This window comes from Phytophthora sojae, assembly GCF_000149755.1.
Source record: "Phytophthora sojae unplaced genomic scaffold PHYSOscaffold_9, whole genome shotgun sequence".
NCBI lineage: Eukaryota > Oomycota > Peronosporomycetes > Peronosporales > Peronosporaceae > Phytophthora > Phytophthora sojae.
Window position 1 is genome coordinate 2,400,623 of NW_009258123.1, and position 20,887 is coordinate 2,421,509.

Below are 20,887 nucleotides of genomic sequence, written 5' to 3' on the forward strand. Positions count from 1 at the left end.
CCGAGTTGTTTTTGTGCAGCTCGAACTGCATCGAGCGAAGGGACTTCAAAGTCAGCTGGCATCATGTGAGGTTGTGATGAAGCGGCTCCAGGTTGGTATTGGTCGGCTTCAGTAGGCGCATCAACATCCGCCTCCGTAGCTTGTGATACAATCTAGTCGCAGCTTCGGCGAGTTCGTGAGCCCGACTTCTCGTGATGAACTTGCACTGCACCCTAACACCCACCTCCTTAACGGGAAGATCACACCTAGAAAGGAGATCGGCCCACAGATTATCCACACCATCAATGTGCTCAACCTGGAAGGCCAGGCCAGTGAGCGACAGCGCCGAGCGCTGTAGCTTCCCGCGTACATGGCGTTTCACCTCCTTCTCCGGTGCAAAGACTAAGGCTATATTCTTGTGGTCGCAATAAAGGCGGAAGCCTCCACGGCGAGCCAACAGGTAGCCCCCGCGTAGATGATTGGATAAGCTTCCATTTCAATAATGCTCCACCGCTGCTCCGTGTCACTGAACACTCCACTCTTGCAAAGCAGCAACTCATGACGCTGTTCCACAACCGGTAGGGCATCATCCCATACCCTGACTTGAGATGTTACTAGTCCCCAGCCTCGTTCAGAAGCGTCACTGAAAACGAAGATATTCGCAGTGTCCTCCGGGAAGTGCAGCAGCTGCTTGGTTGCGAGAAGCGGCCGAGCCGTATCAAACGCCGACCTCTCATTGACTGTCCACGTCAACATAAATTCTGCGGCCAGGCGCTTCGTGCGATCCACTTGCTTCAGCGCGGCCTCTAGCATTTCATGGAGTGGCTGCCTGGTCCTGCTGTAGACCATAATTGAGTCACGTAGCCAGCCGGCAGCGCAGAGGAACCACGGTAGGTCGGCGGCAGTCACTGGTAATGGGAGGTTCCGTAGGGCGCTGACACGAGCAGGGTCATGCTCAATAACCTCGCCGCTAAACAATCGTCCACACCACTTCGTCGTCTTCTTGAAGAGACAGCTCTTGCGCAGGCTAAGCGTGAGCCGAGCCTCCTGGACGCACTAAAATTTCACGCAGCGCACCAAGGAACTCCGTGGGCGAGCGAGAATAGACCAACAGGTCGTCGATCCAGGCGAGAAGCTTCACGTACATGTTCCTGAAGGCCACCTCCATCTGGTTTTGGAAATGGAGCGCCGAATCAGTGGCGCCCTGCGGAACACGGGTCGGAGTGTAGACAGCATCATCCGTCACGAACCTCATCAGCTCTTGACTGTCGGGGTGAAGCGGAAGTTGCGTGAAACCTTTGGTCATGTCCAAGCCCTGAAGTTGCGGGCGGCAGCAGCCAGATCCGGCGCCGTGCCAGCGATCGGCACGGTCACAGTATTGACAGGCCTGTAGTCGATATTCAACCTGAATTCATTCGGCCAACCAGCCTTCGGCACTGATACCGCAGCACAAGCCCAATGGCTTTGCTGGTTTCGGCGTATTCACAGGTCGAAGACATGTGCTTGGCCCCGGCAAAAAACTTGTAACATTCCAAAACCGGGTACCAAACCGGGTCTCTCTTTCTTAATTGTAATGTTTAAGCTAATATCTGCCGGAATCGGGTACCCGTCGATAAATGCTAAGATTTATGCACACTATTTACCAAAACCTGCATTCAAGCACTTACGGACGTCCAGTACACTAATGGCTTCGCTGAAGGCGTACCAATTTGCGCCATAATCGACCAAGCTTAGCTGAAGATGACCAACACGATTTATGTAGGTGCAGGCTGCATTTTTTACATGTCAATTTGCTCAATACCCAATCACTCTTAGCCGAAGATGCCCAACCTCGTTTCTGTCGCCAAACCAATCAGCTCAACTCGACAGTGACACGAGCATCGTTCGTTTGAATAAGACTTTTTTCCCTGCGTTGAAGCATCCACTTCCAAGGAATTGGCCCATTAGCGTATTTCTCATTCCGCAATTTACCCCAAGCCCTCAAGTTAAAAGTTTGTTTGTTTGTTTGTTTTGTTATTGAATTGAGGATCATTATTGTCACTTAGCTAACATCCTCAAGTTAAAAGGTCAAGATCAGCGCACCATGCGCCTCTCCTTCGTTCCGCTACTGTTGCTCTCTCGTCTGATCGTTAGCACACAACCTAGTTCAAAAATGAGCACAGTATACCTTACCTGCAAAGTGAATGAAATAGCTCTCTCGTTGCTGGGGCCAACGCAGCCATTGGACGCTGACCAGGGTGTTATGTGACATAACACTCTGGTCAGTGTTCGAAGGCATAACATATGTCACCGATGGCCTCATCAGACCAGGCAACCTCAATTGGCGACTTTCGGTTCCTGAGAACCCACCACGATAAAGAAGAGCGGGGCTTGCTGGTTACCAGCCTCACAAAGGTTTGGCTGAAACATCATTTCCGTATCGATACACTTCGACGTGCGCAACTATTTGTTCAATTACGCATTCTCGGGAAGATGATGCAACTATTTGTTCAATTACGCATTCTCGGGAAGATGCTGCGGGGCGCAGTAGATGCCCACGTTAGAATCAACTAGAGAGTTGGGCTGGTAGTGCTTTTAAGGATTAAAAAGAAAACAACTTTAGGATTTACTCAATTATTATCCATTATCATCGTCCATGAAACTATTCGTCGACCTGTGTACCCTCCCGGGGCAACGCTCCGGGTTGCCTATAAACTCCATGTCCAGTAGCTGCTGCGTGTGATCGCGAAGGAAATCACTCTGCGCAGCAGCATAGCACCGAGGCCGTGTTCGATATGGCTGAGCACCTTCGCGAATCGTGATATGCAGCGCCTCGACGTTGGCCGGGGGATCATCCCCCAGATCAATGCGGAAAACGTCTTCGTACTCCAGCACTAGATCGAGCAGTGCAGGACGTACTCGACCGGGAACCCTTCATCACCAGCCGTAACCACCATGGTCTTAAGTAGGTCATGCACTTCAGCCAGAGCATTGGCTCAAGGTTCATCAACTTCAAAAGAGCCATGGTCCTCCATGACTCGACCTCCAGCCAAGTGAGATAGCTGTGCGCTCACATCAATGCCGAGATAGACAGTCATGCCGTTGCCCAAAATGAAATCTTCCTCGTCACCTTCAAACATGAGGCAGGTCACTTCAGTGAGGTGGACTGGACCAGCAATTGTCTGCAGCATCAAGTCCAACTTCACCGAATCGCGGCGCCCCCAGCAACAGTGACATCGACGATAGTACGAAAATGCATATTTTTGTCATTTCTGTGTACTGAAATGCTATTTTTTGTCATCAGAATATGTTGTCCTCACACTTCAATTATGTCATGTGTTTTCTATGATAATTATACTTCTAATTTGTATGATGCAGCTAAAAAATACAGTAGTTAAGTAAACATTTTGAAAATTCTGTCTTTTGTCAAACAACTGGACATTTTTATTGTCACGAAAATGACCTACTTTTGTCATCACAATTCGATACGTTTACGGCGGGTGTGCTTTTTATCATCTACGGTAAGTTCGGGTCGAATCGCGTCGCTGGAGAAACTCTGGATCTAAAGTCCAGAGAACTGGAGACAATGTCAAGGATCCTAACAGCCTCCAACACGGAGCAGGAGCTTCTCGCCGTTGCTAAAGGGCTGGGTAGCTCAAGTTTCACGGCACGCGACGCGCGCGAGTACCACTTGCGTCGGGACGCTATCGTCCGAGTTACAGAAGAAATCGACCGTCGCGTGGTTTCGTGGAATTCAGCAGATATTTTCCAGCACGGGGAAGTTGGTGGGGTCGTTTTGGTAAAGTCCGAGGATGATGTTCCCACTGAGTGGGTCGACATGCTGATCTCTGGAATTGGTTTGTGCCAAGTCCAACGCAGTAGTCTCGTAGTGTGCGACCACGCGAGGATCTCGGAAATGAACCCGATCTGGAACTAAAGCTCAAACCCTGGGATATCTCGAGTAGCGAATGTCTTACGAGGTTATTGCAACTGATTGGGGGCCATCTGCGCAGCCTTTGGCTTGATTTTCCTTCGTGGAGTCTTGGCGTCGATGTTGCTGTAATTTTGTAGTCGTGTCCACACCTACAGGAACTAGCGATCCGTAATAATCAGGTCTCTATTAGGACCTCTGCTTTGGTTCGGGCATGTGAACAGCACAACACGACACTGAGACGTCTGGAGTGTCGCATCGACAACATCAACATTCTTGCAGCGGTGATGAAAAGCGGACGTATAGGACGTTCCGCTGGTTGCACTATGACCTTACGTTGATGCCAGGCCAGGCCTATGCTGAAGCGGTGCAAGCCTTGACGCAAAGGCTGCCCGGAAATAAGGCGTTGCGGTAGTGGCGCCTGAGATCGACACAATTGGAGCTGGGTTGATGCAGTTCAACCACCAGGAGCTCGAAGGACATGGCGAGTTGGAAAGTTGGCCTTCTTGAGTGTTTTCCACACCTATGAAGCGCACTCGCCACCGAAGAAGCAAGCGAAAGACCAGTCGGAACGTGTTCGCCTCCACGCCCCTGACAACCACGTAGCCACCATGATTTTGAGGTTTGCCGCAAAGTATGCAGCCCACAGGTGAATGTCATCACCGCTAGTGGTTAGCCCTTTCGTCGACCTCTTACTTAAATTATACTATACAAATGTGAGCTATTTTCGTGTAAAAGGGCGCTAAAAGCGCTCTTTTAGTAAATCACGGTACATGTACGATGGCGAATGCACGATGTCTGGGCTTGTGATATAGACAGTCGGTTCTCTAGAAGGGCGCAGAGTGCGCCCTTCTAGATATTTACTGTACTTCGAGTGGTAGTTTTTGATTCGCCAAAAATTTCCATACCATACGACTACCCAAATTAAATGGGTTCCACGTACCATACGTCGTATTTTACGGGAGTAAAAAAAATATCTTCTCGCATCATGACCCTATTCCCGCTGACCAAGAAGGCGCTGTCGGTGCGCAAGGACCCCCAGCACGTCATCTGGTGGACGAGAACGCGGAGGAGACTGCGCTTCTGGAGCGGGTTGAGGCTTACCTCAAGGCGGTGGGCCAGGATCTGCGGGCGCACAACATCCGTCGTGACGTTCTCGGTCCGCCCGCAGAACATTGAGAACGTCTCGGTGCACAACGCCTACATCGCGCTGTACCCGAACATCTACACGTCCCCCGGCCGCCTGAACAATAGCGAGGACAACATTGGAGGCGCCGCTCGCCTACAAGCTGGAGCTGCGTCGCCTCCAGAACTACAGCGTCACCCCGTTGACGTCCGAGAACAAGAAAGTTCACCTGTACCTGGCCAAGATGAAGGAGTCCGACTCGCACATCGTGACCGACCGCTTCCAGCGCATCTTCGTGCGTCAGCTGGACCACGATGGCAGCGGCTCTCGCTCGCAGTACGACACCTACCCGGGCCCCAAGCGCTCGCTGGTTGACGCTCTGAATGCCCTGGAGGTGAACCTTGCCAACCCTCTGGTCAAGAAGTCGTCGCTGCCGACCAAGAACAACCACGTGTACCTGAACATCCTGCCCCAGGCTATCGTGGACCCGCAGTAACTCGAGGGTGTGATCCGCATTATGGCCTACCGCTACGCCGAGCGTCTGGAGCAGCTGCGGGTGTCGACGGTGGAGCTCAAGATCATTGCGCGCTTCAACAGCGAGGCCCCGATCATTCCTGTGCATCTTGTGGCTGAGAACCCCACGGACTACGTGGTCCGCGTGCAGGCGTACGTCGAGGCCGCTGGCCACGATGAGCCTATCTTCACCTCCACCGCGCGACGAGACCCACGGCGAGCTTGACGGCATGCCGATGACGACGCCATACCCGGTGGTGTTCCCGTTCGACAAGAAGCGTCAGATGGCCAAGGCCATGTCGAACACGGTGTACTTGTACGACTTCTTGGAGCTAATCGAGTACAACCTGCTGCGCCAGTGGCGCAAATACGTGCAGCAGCGTACGCGCGGTGGCGGTGCCAAAATCACCATCCCGAATCTGCTGATGGAGACGCGCGAGCTGATCCGGGATACCACGGGCAAGTCTCTGACGGAGACGACGCGCCCGCGTGGCCAGAACGACATCGGTATGGTGGCGTGGCTGTTGGCGCTGTACACGCCGGAGTTCCCGGATGGACGTGCGATCATCATCATCGCCAACGACATCACGTTCAAGGCCGGTTCCTTCGGTACCCGCGAGGACACGCTGTTCGACCTGGCGTCGAAGCTGGCTCGCTCGAAGGGCATCCCGCGCTTCTTCTTCTCGGCCAACGCTGGTGCCCGCATCGGCATGGCCGAGCCCATCAAAGCCCTGTACAAGGTGTGCTGGGAGGACGAGACCAACCCGACCAAGGGCTTCGAGTAGACCCCCGAGGACTAAAACGTTGCCTCAGCCGAGGGCTCTGTGAACGCCGCCACCAGCACGGGCGAGGAGCGCTACGGGCTGAACGACATCGTGGGCCGTGTGATCGGCCTCGGTGTCGAGTGCCTGCGCGGCAGTGGTACCATTGCTGGTAAGACTTCGCGCATACCAGGACGTGTTCACGCTGACGTACGCCTGCGACCGCAGTGTCGGCATCGGTGCCTACCTGGTGCGTCTGGGCCACCGTACGGTGCAGAACGCCACGCACTCGCCGATCATCCTGACCGGTTACCAGGAGCCGAGGTGTACACCTCGAACGACCAGCTGGGTGGCGTGAAGATCATGCACACGAACGGTGTAACGCACCTGACGGCCACGAACCACCTCTTGGGCATCTACTCGATCCTCGAGTGGCTGGCCTTCGTGCCGATGGTTCGCCGCGGCCAGCTTCCGATCCGCGACCTGACGGGCGTGGACGAGATCGAGCGCACGGTGGACTTCGGCTGTAAGGTTCTGGTTGTGCTTGTTGTGTTGCGAGTAAAATGGAAACTAAATTGATGTCTTTGTCTGTTTGCTGCTATCCATCTACCCGAGGGCGCCCTCATGGCGCTCGGTCCTAAACATGAAGTGGTTGGCTGAGGCGTGCCGGAGCAGGAGCTTGCGCAACCGGTGAGTATGCAGACGACGACTTGGGCTCTCTGCGTGCGGACTCAACTGATGGTGTGGTTGTGTTCTGCTCTTGCACGTGCAGATCATTACACTCCCCCCGACTTGTTGAGGGAGCCCGTGCCACTTGACCAAGTACTCAGGTTGGCGGCTGAAGATGCGCTTCTTGACCAGAGCTTCGACAACGTGTAGTGGCTCGCCATCGTCGTCGAAAATCACGGGAGTCGACTTCGGGATCAGACGGCCGACGAAGCGATCAGGGTTGCTGTTGTATACCTTGAGCTTGTCGATGTTGAAGCGTGGGCTGATGTGCTTCAAGTTGGCCGGTAGAGCCAGCAGCGCGACGTTGCCGTGAAGTTCCAGGATCGGGTACGGACCGATGAAGCGCGGGATGAACTTCCGTGAGCGAAGCGTCGTTTCCGCGGTGGCGTGCGAGATGTTCAGGTCCTGCGTCGACAGTAAGGCTAGATCACCGACCTTGAATGGGTTTGCTGCACGACGCCGGTCGTAGAACTTCTTTTGATCCTCTTGCGCATCCCACAGATCCTTCCGAGCACGTTCGATCACCTCTTGACGATGCTGAACAAATCGAGACGCGTACTCCACACGAGACCTCGCCACCGGCTGATCGCTCTCCACACTACCCAATGGGTTCTTAGGGTGACGACCAGAGTCGACGAAGAAGGGCGACAGCTTCGACGAGCTGGACACCAGTGTTGCGTGCACATACTCAATCATGGGCAGGTGCTCATTCCAGTCGTTGCCATGGTACAAAACAGAGCATCGCAACGAGTCCTCGAGAGTCCGATTCTGACGCTCAGTTTGGCCATCGGCCTGCGCTCGGTGGGCAGTCGTCATCGCTGTCTTGATCTTCATCAGCTGTACCAGTGCTTTCCAGAACTTCGACGTGAACTTCGGGTTCCGGTCGAAGATGATGGTCGATGGGATACCATAGTACAGGATGACGTTGTTGAAGAATAGCTTGGCAATGTCTTCCGCAGTCGCCGTGGTGTGCGTCGGGATGTAGACTGGACGCTTTGACAACTTGTCCACCACGACCATGATCGCATCAAAGCCGTCGGACACAGGCAAATGCGTGATGAAGTCAGTCGAGACAACATCCCAACACGCAGCGGGCAACGGATCGGCTGAAGCTTTCCTGCTCTTCGTCCGGTGCTTGACTTGTACCTCATGCATGACTCACAACTCTGAACGTAGGCTTTGATGTCCAGATCCATTCTCGGCCAGAAGTACCACTGTGCCGCAGCAAGCTGAGTGCGACGGATGCCTGGGTGCGCCATGATCGCCGCATCATGCGCGTTGTGAATGACATCGAGCCGAAGTTTCCGGTTGTTTGGCACACAGAGACGGCGTAGGCTGTCGTTGCTCTTCAAATAGATCAACCCGTGAATGACTTCGTACTCTTCCGACGAGCGTCTGGACTTCCACAGTGGCTTGAAGACTGGATCTCTGCCGTATGCCTTCTGAAACGCCCGCTTCGTTTGGTTATCCAGCTGAAGTGAGCTGATCACCGTGCTGTCCTCCATTGACGCTGCGTTCAACCTCATGCACCACTGTGCTGTGCCAACTCCGAGTGCCTTTGTGGCTGGCGGTTTGACGGCCAGCATCACAGCTTGATCCCGGGACGGTATGCTTTGGAGCTTCGCCGTAGCCATGGTACGTCGTGAGACCACGTCTCGAATGTTCGTGCATGTGGTAGACGTCAAACACGCCGTACACACTACAACCGGCTCGGGCTTGGACTCACAATCCTCCTGCCCCTCCCCCGGACTCGATGAAGCATCAGGGGGGCGTGACAACGCGTCCGCAACGACATTCAAAGCTCCTGGACGATGATGCAGTGTGAACTGGAAGGACGCAAAGAAGTCGACCCAGCTGGCCAGGCGACCCGACAGGCGTGGATGCTGCAAAAACCACTTGCACGCCGAATTGTCCGTGTACACTTCAAACGAGACTCCATGGAGGTAATGACGCCAACGTGTAAGCGCCTGCTTGATCGCAAAGAGCTCCTTCTCGTGGACAGGCCAGTTCAGCTCGTGAGGTCCCAGCTTCTTGCTGAAGAAAGCCACGGGGAGATCGTTGCCATCATGCATCTGAGAGAGCACTCCACCAATGCACGCATGGCTGGCATCCGTTGTCACGATGAATGTTTTTTCAAAGTCCGGCAGACGAAGCACCGGAGCGTGCTGGAGCGCGAGCTTAATGGCATTGAAAGCTTGGCGCTGGTGTTCGTTCCATACCCAAGCGACATCCTTCTTGACCAGAGAGCTCAGGGGCAGTACCAACGTCGCAAACTGGTGGATGAAGCGACGATAGTACCCGGCGAGGCCCAAGAAGCGTTGGAGGTCTATGATGTTGCATGGCTCGTTCCACTCTGCGATGGCTCGAGTCTTGCGAGCGTCCACGTGCAACCCATCAGCAGAGATGGTGTGGCCAAGGAAGTCCACCGAGGCTTGTCCGAAGTCGCACTTGTCAGGACGGGCGTAAAGCTTGTTAGCGCGCAGGACTTCGCAGACTTGTCGTAAGTGCTCAACGTGGTCAGCCATCGATCGCGAGAAGATGCAGATGTCGTCAAGATAAACGACCACGAACAGTAGATGACTCAGCAGCTTGCACATCAGGCGTGTCCAGGTGCCTGGCATGCCGGCCAGGCCCATGGGCGCCACGTTCCAATGATAGATCTCATGGTTCGTCCTGAATGCCGTGTACTGTTTTGACGTCGGAGACATGCGCATTTGGTGGTATCCACTCGCGAGGTCGAGAATAGAGAAGCCCATTGCGCCCACCATGCGATCGAAGAGTTGTTCGATGTGCGGTAGCGGGATCTTAGCCACATCCGAGGCGGCATTCACCAATCGATAGTCGATGACCCATCGAATCGGCATGTGCGGGTTGTTCGAGCGCAACCACTCCAAAGCGGGATAGGAACTTGCCCGTCGCGGGATCCTTTTTCGGCACGCCGAAGATGTTCGATACCCAGGGAGAGTCCGACACTTCGACCCAGTTCTTCTTCAGCAGCTCTGCCACAAAGATGTCCAATGCTTCCTGCTCAATCTTCGAGAGGCAGAAGGGAGCTCGGTTGCTTGGCGTCACCCCTGGTTTCAAGACCACTTCGTGCTCGATGGAGCGGCTTGGTGGTAATCCAGGTGGCAGCTCTGCTGGAAAGACATCTGCGAACTCTTCAAGAACCGCTTGAAGCTGCAATGGCACGGACTTCACCTTGGGCGACGTCTTCACTGTGACATGATACAGTTCGACGTACTCGTCAGCCTTCACCTTCGTCTCGAACTCCGCAGCCGCAAGAACACACAGCGGCGACGCGCCTGTACCATCGCCACCGTCGTCAAAGATGCGTGGTAAGGTCTGGTGTCCCAGCGTTGCTAGTGAGCTCGGTCCCAACGGCATACTGAAGTAGCCTGCCTGCACATGGTCATCGAGCTGCTGCCGCAGGTTCGGGGGAAGCGGGTGCTGAAGAAATTCCGGTTTCACTTCCACTGAAGCCACCGTCGGTCCCGCCACCTCAAGACTGCTGTTCACGGAACCGAAGTCATGTACTACACGCTGGTTGGGGAAGCGCATCACTCCGGTTTGCCAATTGATGATCGGGCTGAACTGCACTAACCACGGGTGGCCGAGAATCACGTCTTGGTTTGAAGATACCTCCCATTCAATGAGAGAAACATCGTTGAAGACTCTTCCATCAAAGCAGACAGTCTCCAAACATTGCTGTGCGGTACGCGCCGGGGTTGTCGTGCCATCAAAGCGCTGGGCCGTGACCTTGGTGGCCTCAACGTAGTGCTGCACGAGGCCCGGACGCACAATGTTGCGCTCTGCACCACTGTCGATCAAGACTCGCACTGCCTGGCCGCTCATCGCTCCCTCGAACCTCAACAGTTCACGATTGGGCGACAACTTCGCGTCGAGAGACACCATGTTCAGCTGCAAACTGTCGATGACCTCGACGTGGTCGTCGCGGTTGTCTGCGTAGGCGTCGTCATCGTCGTCGGATGCGTCGTCGTCTTCAACAATGCGGCGAAACGAGCCCTGGTTTGCGCGGAAAGAACCGCGCCCTTGTGGAGGACGAGATGAGCCTCGGGGGTTGTTACGCGCTGGCCGCTTAGGACACGTAGCCAGGCGGTGTCCGGGCTCCTTGCAGTAAAAGCAAAGATTACTTCGCAGACACTCTTCGCGAGACACGAAGCGCGAACTCCCGATCTCCATTGGGGTCGGCTCCTCGACATGATGTGACGACTGCTGAAGGCGTTGTGGACCTTGGCCTCCGCGGTTCACGTTGGTTCGACGCGATCCTACAGCGTGCGTGCGGTCGTACATGAGTGCAAACGAAATTGCGTCTGTCGTGTTCCTGAACTGGCGCAGCTTCACCTCTTGTTTGATCTCTACGACTAACCCCTTCTGGAAATGCATGACCTTGTCGATGTCGCTCATCTCCTCTACCTTGCAGATGATGCGCCGGAAGGCCGACACGTAATCTTCAAGACAGGTGAAGTTGTTCTGGCGCAGGCGTAGGAGCTGGTCACGCAGGTGCTCTTGCCGATCGGGTGTCGTGAACTCGCTGGTCAGCAGCTCCTCGAACTGCGTGACCGAGTGCAGGAAGTTCCCGTTGTGGGAGACGTACTCGCGGTACCAAGCCGCTGCTGGTCCCTTCAAGTTTGCCACCAAGAGCGACAAGGGGCGCTGCTGCGGCGAGTCGGCGCCGTACTTGATGTTCTTCGACTCAAAGTAGAGCTTGGCGCTGAAGAGGTAGTCCGCGACGTCGTCGTCCTTGGTGCCGGAGAACTTCGGCATGGTGATGCCCTCGGCCCGGTACTCGCGCGTGTCTGGCGACGAAGAGTCGGCCACCGACGGTTGCTGCTGCTGCGAGGTGGATTGCTGCTGCTGTTGCTGTTGCAGTGTCACCGCCATCTGGCGCTCCAGCTCGGCTGTCTGTGCCATAAACTGCTGCTGCTCGCGCATCATCGCCGCGAGCGAGGCGAACATCTGCTGCACGCTGTCCGCGTGCTGCATCGCTGCTTCATCCATGTTTGCGCCTACGCTAGACACGTCGTTAATAGATGGCTGGGGCGCGCAAGCTCCTCAGCCAAATCAATCAAATTTGAAGTCGCAGGCACTCCCAGCAGCGCTGCTTCCGACAATGTCTGTAAGCCCCAACGAAGTCACAGAAGCTCGTCCTGGAGCTCTGTTTCCGACAAGTACCAACCACTTGCTCCAGCGTCCCGAAGGAAGCAACTGGTGCAATTCCGTCCGGCGCTAGCTCGAGCCCGCCTCGGAGCACAAAGACTCCTACTACTAGACTCGTAACGGCCACCGACGCGGATGTTACACTCGGCTGCGCACTGTTTGCAAGTGACAGCCGAGGCGACAAGCGGAAGGTCGAGGTGGGTGTCGCGTATGCACACGCGGGAGTGATTGGGCTAAATGCACCAATGAGATGTGACGTGTGACAATGCGCGTCCCCACTCCTCCCCCAGAAAGAAAAGGAGCGAGCCAGGCGAAAATAGAGGTCCCGTCGGCGACGAGCGGAACGAAGCTGCGGACGAGGCAAAGCACGCGGCGCACCCGGAGAAGCTGAACGGCGAGAGGTACAGGTGCGGCGCACCGAAGAACGTAGGCGAGGAAGACGGCGTGCGCAACGGCAACGCGGGATGGAGTAGGCTGGACGGCGTGCACACTAGCGACGCGCAGCAGGACTGGACTGGAACTGGAACTCGAACGGAGACTGGAACTGGAACTGGACGGAAGCGCGCGCTGGAGGCGCAAGTGCAACCAAGTGTAAGGTTCTGGTTGTGCTTGTTGTGTTGCGAGTAAAATGGAAACTGAATTGATGTCTTTGTCTGTTTGCTGCTATCCATCTACCCGAGGACGCCCTCATGGCGCTCGGTCCTAAACATGAAGTGGTTGGCTGAGGCGTGCCGGAGCAGGAGCTTGCGCAACCGGTGAGTATGCAGACGACGACTTGGGCTCTCTGCGTGCGGACTCAACTGATGGTGTGATTGTGTTCTGCTCTTGCACGTGCAGATCATTACATCGGCCCTGCCGACAAGAGCACACAGTACGACCCGCGCGCGCTGCTGGCCGGTAGGCCACGGGCAAGTGGGTCTCGGGCCTCATGGACAAGGATTCGTTCCGTGAGACGCTTGACGGCTGGGCCAAGAGCGTGATCGTCGGCCGCGGCCGCCTTGGTGACATTCCGTGCCGTGTGGTCGTCACGGAGGTGCGCACGTCCGAGAAGGTCATCCCTGCCGACCCGGCGGCGCCTGCCTCGCAGGAGAACCTGATGCCGCAGACTGGTCAGGTGTGGTTCCCCGACTCGGCCCACAAGACGGCGACTGCCGTCGAGGACTTCAAGGGTGAGGACCTGCCACTGTTCATCCTGGCCAACTGGCGTGGTTTCTCCGGCCGCCAGCGCGACATGATCGACGAGCTGCCCAAGCTCGGTGCAGCCATCGTGGATGGCCTCGTCAACTACGAGTAGCCCATGTTCGTGTACATCCCGCCGTTCGCCGAACTGCGTGGTGGCGCGTGGGCCGTGGTATATCCCACAACGAAGGTATCATGGTGATGTACGCCGAAGGGACGCGGTGGTCTACTCGAGCCAGCCGGTCTCATTGCGACCGCAAGAAACAGCCGTCTCGACGACATGCTCGAGCAGCTGACCGCACGTGCCGAGCTGTCGCCCGAGAAGAAGGAGTCCAAAAGCGCCAAGATGGCAGCTGATATCAAGACCTGCGAAGAAACGCTGCTGCCGATCCACGTGCAGATGGCCATGGCGTTCGACGACCTGCACGACTCGCCTGACCGCATGAAGTCCATCGACCGCATCCGCCAGGTTGTGCCCTGGCCGAAATCAGGCAAGTTCTTCTGTTGGCGTCTCAAGCGTCAGCTCCCCGAGCTCACGCTGCACCGCCACGCAGCCAGCGCTGGCGGCTCGCGCCCGACGGTCTTCTTGTGCTCGTGAGTAGGTGATCCAGGGCTGGGCTGTGAACGGTGGCTGTGTGCCGCGTCAGCAGGACGGTGTTCGAGATCTGGTCGCATGGCGACTCAGACGTGCTGGCTGTCGAGCGACACAGAGTGGATCGCTTCGTGCGTGGCCAAGCTCCACCAGGAGCAGATGGCCTCGCGCTGCGAGGCTTGCAGGTCGTGGTGATCGGTCGCAAGAACCATAGGCCACTGTGGCCGGCATCCTGGAGGTGCTCAACCTGCTGAGCGACAAGAGACTGTGGTCGTGCTGCGCCGGGGATCCATCTTCCACAAGTAAGGCCGAGCCGTTAGGGCAGGGATTGTTTTGCAGGTGTCGTGTATGAGTTAGTAGGCAGTGAAGACGTGAATGCATATGTATCGCTTCATGAAAATATGTCTTGAAATCATTCGTGTCTTTGCCATAAAGAACACGAAAATCTAAAGGATGGAGAAGCAAGACTTCAAACGCAGCGATACTTGAACACACTTTTCTTGGAACATTCTAGCTGATGGTGACGTTGCCTGGCCATCTCCTCATCCGGGCGGGCATTCTAGCCTCTTGTCATGCACAACCCGAAGATCGAGTGCAGCATTGACTATAGAGAAGCGCCAACAACAACACTTTCATTGCAGATTCTTCCACATGTAGAGCTTACCCACAACACTACCTTAGCCCTTAGCGACTCCGAAAATTCCAGCTTGAGTATCAACAAGACCACCTGCGTTCTACGCGCTTAGGAAACGCATTCCTTCTCCATGTTGTAGGTCGGCTAGCCGGGCACGTTTCGCAGAGTGTGGAAGACACTCCGCTTGGTCAGAATGTGCCGCAGGACCATATTTCTGGCATCTAACTGCACCCATTCGCACTCCTCGTCCAGCGCAACGTTCGTTTTGCGTACGCTGCGTTTCATTACCGTCCTCGCGAACCCGTTTTACACCGAGTCCACTACGATGCGCTTGATCAGCATTTGCCACATGACCTTCTTCGTTACGAGGATCGCGTGCTTGGTCGTGGCCAACTGCCCGCGCTTGCTCTCGTTGTCCGCTGCGACGCTCCTGTTGCATATGCTGCGGCTCACCACCGTCGCGCCTTGCAGCGACTCGTCCACGATCCGCTTGGTCAGGACTTTCCACATGACCTTCTGGGTGGCCAAGTTCATGCCCAACAATACTATGCAGGCTGCTTGACGTTGTGTCGCTCTTCGGTTGTGCGCTTCGTCTTGAAGTGTTTTGCGATCCCGCGGGTGTAGCAAGGCCGCGTCAATAAATGAGGGGCGCCAGTGAACGCCTGCCAGAATCCGTCCATTCGGACCGTATTTCCAGCAGCACACGCGCTCATACGCGAACATTCCTTCATCAACCCGATCACCCCACCCAAAGCATCAGTCTCGTCACCGCAATCAGGACTGCAGAACGGAGTGTAAACAGCATTTCTGCCGGCGCTCTCCGCATTCACATCTTCTGCTTGTGTCTCTGCTGTTGTATGCTGTAGTAACTGGGTGCAATCTTGGCGTGAAGCTGGACCGGCTTGCGAGAGCTCACGAAACGCGTTCTCTAAGGACTCCTCAGACTCGCTCGGCGCGCTCCCATCGCCGCCATCAGACCCGAACGGTGTTTCTTCGCTGACCGCGCCTGCATTCACATCTTCTGCTTGGGTCTCTGCTGCTGCAACCTGCGGTAGCTGAGCCCGCTCTTGGAGTGCAGCTGGGCCGACTTGCTCGGGCTTACGAAAAGCGTCTTGAACCATTTCCTTTGAGCATACTAAAGCACGTTGGGGGGTCAGCAGTCGTTCAGGATTATTGAAGGCGAGCCCCATCAAGCTCACGGAGCGAGTGCGAGTTGGGGCTGCCCCCGAATAATTCGCCGAGGTGATCGGGAACGAGCTGCTGGCCCAACTGTCCGAGCACACGCATAACGTTAGTAGCATGAGATAGCAGTGAGAACTAGAGAGAGCATGTAGTGCATGGATAACGTGCCCGTTGCGGATACAGCTACCCACCCATGCTCGAACTGATGATCTTGCGCTACTTGGCCCCGAGCGTGGACGAGCAGCCGGTGTTGGTTGTTGCTGAGCATGGTAGGAAGCTAGGTCCTTGCGGGCGTAACCGTGGAGCAACTCAGCAGCGTGGGCGTGTTGTTGTCTGATGGTGGGTTGCTGGGAACGACGGTGCCGCCGAGCAGCAGACTGATAGCCGAGAAGGTTGGGTCAATGCGTTGCAGTACGTACCGCGGGTGGAGACGCGAGCTGCCCCCAGTATAGGAGGTAGGAATAGTGAGCGGGGGCCGCCTGCTGTGCCGAAGAGTCGGGTGCGTGCCGCCGGGCGTGCGGTCGAGCGTGCCGTGGTGGTGTGTCGGGGCTGCAGGGGCCTTGCGCCCGACGGTGCAAACTCTTGACTGGCCCAGAACGAACTGCTCAATGCCACGTTCGGCTGGGGACAAAACACGTACCGGTTGCCCGGTCCAAGAAAACCGCCCGCTTGAATGGCATACTAAACCTACTGGTGACCGCGCGCGGCTTGGTGTGCGTGTGCATCTTGGTGTCAACGCGCGCCTTGGCGTCCGCGTGCGGCTCGCCGTCCACGGTCACTTCGTCCTTCTTCAACGTGGCTTTATCCTTCCATCGGAAAACCTAATTTCCCCGCTACACTCGGAAATACACCCCTTCTTGTTGATATATCCTTCATGACTACTCAAGAACTCACGGATACGATGGGCACCTCGTGTTTGTCCACTCCCTGCTTCAGAAACATGGTTCGCAGCGCTGCTACGCCTCCGCCATTGATTTTGGTCCGGCGTTTTTTTAGGTGCTGGCACAGCTCGTTGAACCGAGCCTTGTTGTAGGATCCGGCCAACATGTTGAAATGAAGAATGAAAGCAACAAAAGAACGAGAGTGTGAAGAATTAGAGAAATCCGAGAAAGGGAGGAGAACGTATTTATCGTTTTTGGCCTCCCATATATTCCAGACTTCAACTGCGACGCCCCACCCACTCCTGCCTGCCTGGTTCCGGCTGTAGCGCCATCTCCTCCTGCCTGGCTTCGGCTGTGGCGACCCACACCTGCCTGGCTACGGCTGTGGCGACCCACTCCTGCCTGGCTTCGGCTGTGGCGACGAATCTTCTGTCTGGCTTCGCTTGGTCTTGGTCAGCGCCATCAACTGTTGTTGGCAAGCTCGAAGATGTTGGAAGCTGGTCGAACCCCAAGTTGAGAAGTACTGGGGTCATGATCGCACAATGATTATGCACGAGAGAGCGACTTCGTCTGTTGCAAGCGTTCGGGGTGGTAGCGTAGTGCGGTAACGAGCCCAAGTATGTAAGGCCCGCGTGCACCTCACAACGTTGACATATGTGGTGATAGAGAGAGGTTTGACAGGAAATGAGGGAGCAGAGGATGAAGAGGCGAGTGGACGATCCACGTTTTCGCGTACGATTCAAGGGCTGACCGAGGGAACGTGAGGCCCTCCAAACTGCCAAACGGAAAATCACCAGGAAGTGCTTTGGCAACGGACAACCCAATTAAATAAGCAGAGCATCTTGTTCTGAACTGCTGTGCGATTCCAATTATAGATTCATTATTATCCTTAGCGCAGGTAACAGATCCACTCGGTAATGATGCCGGCAAGAAGCACCCTAAGAAAAGATTAGGAACAGCCCGCCGTCGTAGGCGAGATAGCGGTATGCAGTGCCGGTCATCAGCGGGCGGCTGTGCTGCACTACATGTTCCGCTCATGACGACCGTCGCAGCGGCGGTTACACGGACACGGTACCGACAACTCCGAGGCCTCATTAGCCACATCGGCTCGCTGCGCCGCCGAAGATTGGAGTGGTTTAGAGTGTGATTCGTGTCGGGAGTTTCGAGTTCCGTGCGTCCGAGCAAGTTGAGGAATGAGGGCAGCGCGATTTATCCAGGTGCTTCAACGGTGTCATTCTGCTGAACCACTTACCGACATACAAAACAAAAGTACTTGTATAGCTGTCACCCCTCCTTCAGTGAAAAAGGTAACAACGGACCGTCTATAACATTGATAGAGCCTAAACATTACCCACTTTTTGGGCAGGCGGGGCGACACCCTTACAAGAATTGCTTTGTGTCTGGGATTGTATGCCAGAGAAGCGAAGAATACATCCGTCCTACTTCAATACTGAAGTCAGTATATGTATGGTTGTCACACCGCCCCGTATTCAAGCTACTCTATGACGTCACGCCATGACGTAGTTTTTACATGGGTAATTACGCTTTCATGTCGCCCCTCCTTTAGCCATACAAAAACTAAAACAGGTAGAACTGTCACTCCTCCTTTAAAAATCTAGCCCAAGCGAAATCAGGTCACTATTCAAATCGTCGAGCGAGAAGCAGGTATGGTGTCGCGCGCACTGAAGTTCATTTTCCTTTTCCCTCCGTCGCTAACCCCTATGGCGTTTTTGCGTACAATAGACGAAGAGCTGGCCAGAAGGAGGGCGGCCAACAACACCAGCGACCGCGACCCTGCTCGCGACATAAGGGCCAGCAGCACGGCTGTTGGGGACCCACGTGATGCAGCGGAAGCACCGCCTGAGGCAACATCAAGCCGCCGTCAGGCCGACCCTGCACAGCGCAATACATTTGCAGCTTGCCGATCCCATTATCCAGAAGAGAAGCTCTGGACCCTTTGAGATCGAAGGGGACTAACCTCGAGGCCACTTGAGGGTAATAATAGAAGTTCAAGAGTACGAGCTTGTGCATCAGGACCTCTACTGTGGAGAATGCCAGCAATCGCGCTTTTCTACCGTCGTCACTACCATGACCGTTCAATGTGAAGGAGCCTTTGGGTACCAGCATTTGTACTTGTGTTCACGATGGCTAAAAGCTGTCATAAATCGATTCATGTGCCTCTGAACAACACCAGTCATTAGTACAGAGTATGCGCTGTCTCTCACGTCTATTTTCCCCTCTTGGTATGATGGAAGAGCAGCATACGCAAGTGAATTTTGTATAGATTCATTCATCTGTATTGATTTAGATAGCACTAGTTTCGGGTGCCTTTCTTGCTTGACCTGCTTGTATTTTCGAAATAGCAACCTGTATTCTTTCTTGAATCTTGGAGACTCTTCGACTTCCGTCGTCATCCGTGGATAATTGCCGTAGCAAAATGGACACTCCCTCTTGGGCAAGGGACAACCGAGATTCCGCTCGGCGCAAAGCTCATGCAGTCTCCACTTCACACCGATCAGGTTCTTCTGCCGGAACTCACTGTAGCGGATGTTGAAAACAGCGAACCAGTCGTCCTCGCCGTTCGCTCCATTTCGGCCGATGATAGACGTCACGAAGCCATCCTCGCTCTGTCGCTCGCGTCTTGAAGGTGAACGATGGGAAACTCGTAGAGAGGATGCCTTATGCGGTTCGGTCTGTATCCGGCTGCATCAGGCATGTACTCCACGAGTCGCCACACTGGAATGGTATGGTGACGTTGGTCGAGAAGCGGGTCCGATGGGGTTGTTGTCGAACGTGGGCCTTGGCGAACGGGTTCGACTTCGAGCTGTGGGTAGGTCGACGTTGGGGAGTCGGGAGTCCTGGGGCTTGGCACTACGGACTCTACTCCTTCGGAAAGAGGTCAAGTATCCTCTCGGTTTTGTTGCTCGGGGGGCGAGTCAGCCGCCAGGTAGTGTGAAGCACAGTTCAGAAGAGTAGCTGTGGGTATATGACTTGCGACGGACCCAATGAGCACGGAGGAAGCCATGCCGACCCTTGTGTGGGAAATGATGCTGGCTCCTTGCAGCCGAACAGGCTTGTGAGTGTAAAGGTAACGCAGCAGTCGTTATTGATGCGGAGCACGAAGTGGTTGAGATAGGGTTCGCACAAATTAAAAAGATCTTGTGAAATCACCTGCTCCTCTGCCACCTCCAACTTCATAGAATCGAGACAACTGGCCATGATAAAGGCGATCCAGTGATCACTATTGACGCCATTATGGTCTTGTTCATTGTTCTCACCTCCCAAGTGCGCAGGCACTGCAACGAAGTGAAGGGTTGGCGGCTGTCAACACCCGCCGACATCTGAGTCCATCCCAACCGGACGGCAGCACAGCAATCGCCATCTTTAGCGCGTTGGCATCGTACAATATCGATGAACGCCGGCCTGCAACTAATGAAGGAAATAGCGCTTCTCCGTGGACGGTATAAACGCTGGCTCAACGCGTTCGCCCTACATTAGTGGAACCCACAACTATATTTCAGTACTTGCGTGAAATTAGCGCAATCGGCCTGGGGTGAATGTTACGTCAGCATATACTATCGTTGAACAGACAATTTGCTGAATGTTGTAGATACTGAAATTGGAATGCTGACCGGACGATGCATCGTTTACGACAGGAATGACTCAAATGAGCTGGGCAGTCGATGCCTCGGGTAAGTTGGAGGTTGTCATTTTCGCAGTAGCCTCTTGGCGGAGCTTTGCGCGGACAGATCCACGATTGATATTGCCCTTGGGGGAGAACAGTTTCTTCTCACTGTAATAACGATGAAATTTTTCCCAGCATGCCCATGTCGGTTGAGGGCATGTCCATGGGGTGGCAGCTTCGCTGGCAGCCAACAGTCGGCCACCTGGGGTCACCGATGCAGTAGGAGGAGGGGTCCAGGTAGCCTTGATATCTGCCAGCTCGGCTCGTAGATCATCCGGATCTCCGAGGGCGATCTCCAACTGACTGGGGATGACGTTAGAGGGCGATGCTGCAGCGGACGGAGTGACTTCATCGGCATCAGCTGAGCGAGCGACGACCCGTGCGAGATCTGCGCGTACTTGTTGTTCAGCAGCTTCGGCTTGCTGACGGTGTTCTACTTCGGTGTTCTGGGCCTGCTAGAGATCTCGGAGACGACCATCGGCTTCGTTGCGCACGCGTTGAACCTCCAGATCGCGATCATGGATGGCTCGATGAAGAC

General features: G+C 55.1%; 5 protein-coding genes across 5 annotated transcripts; 2 read left to right on the top strand and 3 right to left on the bottom strand.

The window, feature by feature from the left end:
* Positions 1–2,999: 2,999 nt before the first annotated feature.
* On the bottom strand, positions 3,000–3,170 carry PHYSODRAFT_457550 (hypothetical protein; the record flags this gene model as incomplete). Its single annotated transcript, XM_009536685.1, has 1 exon — positions 3,000–3,170. A coding segment is annotated over one exon (171 nt), but the record flags the coding sequence as incomplete, so codon positions are not given.
* A 374-nt stretch (positions 3,171–3,544) lies between these two features.
* Positions 3,545–3,895, top strand: PHYSODRAFT_305391 (hypothetical protein; the record flags this gene model as incomplete). Its single annotated transcript, XM_009536686.1, has 1 exon — positions 3,545–3,895. One exon carries the CDS (start codon positions 3,545–3,547, stop codon positions 3,893–3,895), a length of 351 nt encoding a protein of 116 aa, XP_009534981.1.
* A 1,960-nt stretch (positions 3,896–5,855) lies between these two features.
* On the top strand, positions 5,856–14,162 carry PHYSODRAFT_352612 (hypothetical protein; the record flags this gene model as incomplete). Its single annotated transcript, XM_009536687.1, has 6 exons — positions 5,856–6,309; positions 6,370–6,499; positions 6,614–6,820; positions 13,098–13,475; positions 13,590–13,969; positions 14,039–14,162. Exons 1-6 carry the CDS (start codon positions 5,954–5,956, stop codon positions 14,160–14,162), a joined length of 1,575 nt encoding a protein of 524 aa, XP_009534982.1. The 5' UTR covers positions 5,856–5,953.
* A 745-nt stretch (positions 14,163–14,907) lies between these two features.
* Positions 14,908–16,830, bottom strand: PHYSODRAFT_338812 (hypothetical protein; the record flags this gene model as incomplete). Its single annotated transcript, XM_009536688.1, has 6 exons — positions 14,908–15,117; positions 15,165–15,725; positions 15,801–15,870; positions 16,203–16,404; positions 16,475–16,589; positions 16,678–16,830. The coding sequence occupies 6 exons, from the start codon at positions 16,828–16,830 to the stop codon at positions 14,908–14,910; spliced, it is 1,311 nt and encodes a 436-aa protein (XP_009534983.1).
* Positions 16,831–20,327: 3,497 nt separating this feature from the next.
* Positions 20,328–20,528, bottom strand: PHYSODRAFT_522299 (hypothetical protein; the record flags this gene model as incomplete). The annotated part of the gene is made up of 1 exon (XM_009536689.1): positions 20,328–20,528. A coding segment is annotated over one exon (201 nt), but the record flags the coding sequence as incomplete, so codon positions are not given.
* Positions 20,529–20,887: the final 359 nt, after the last annotated feature.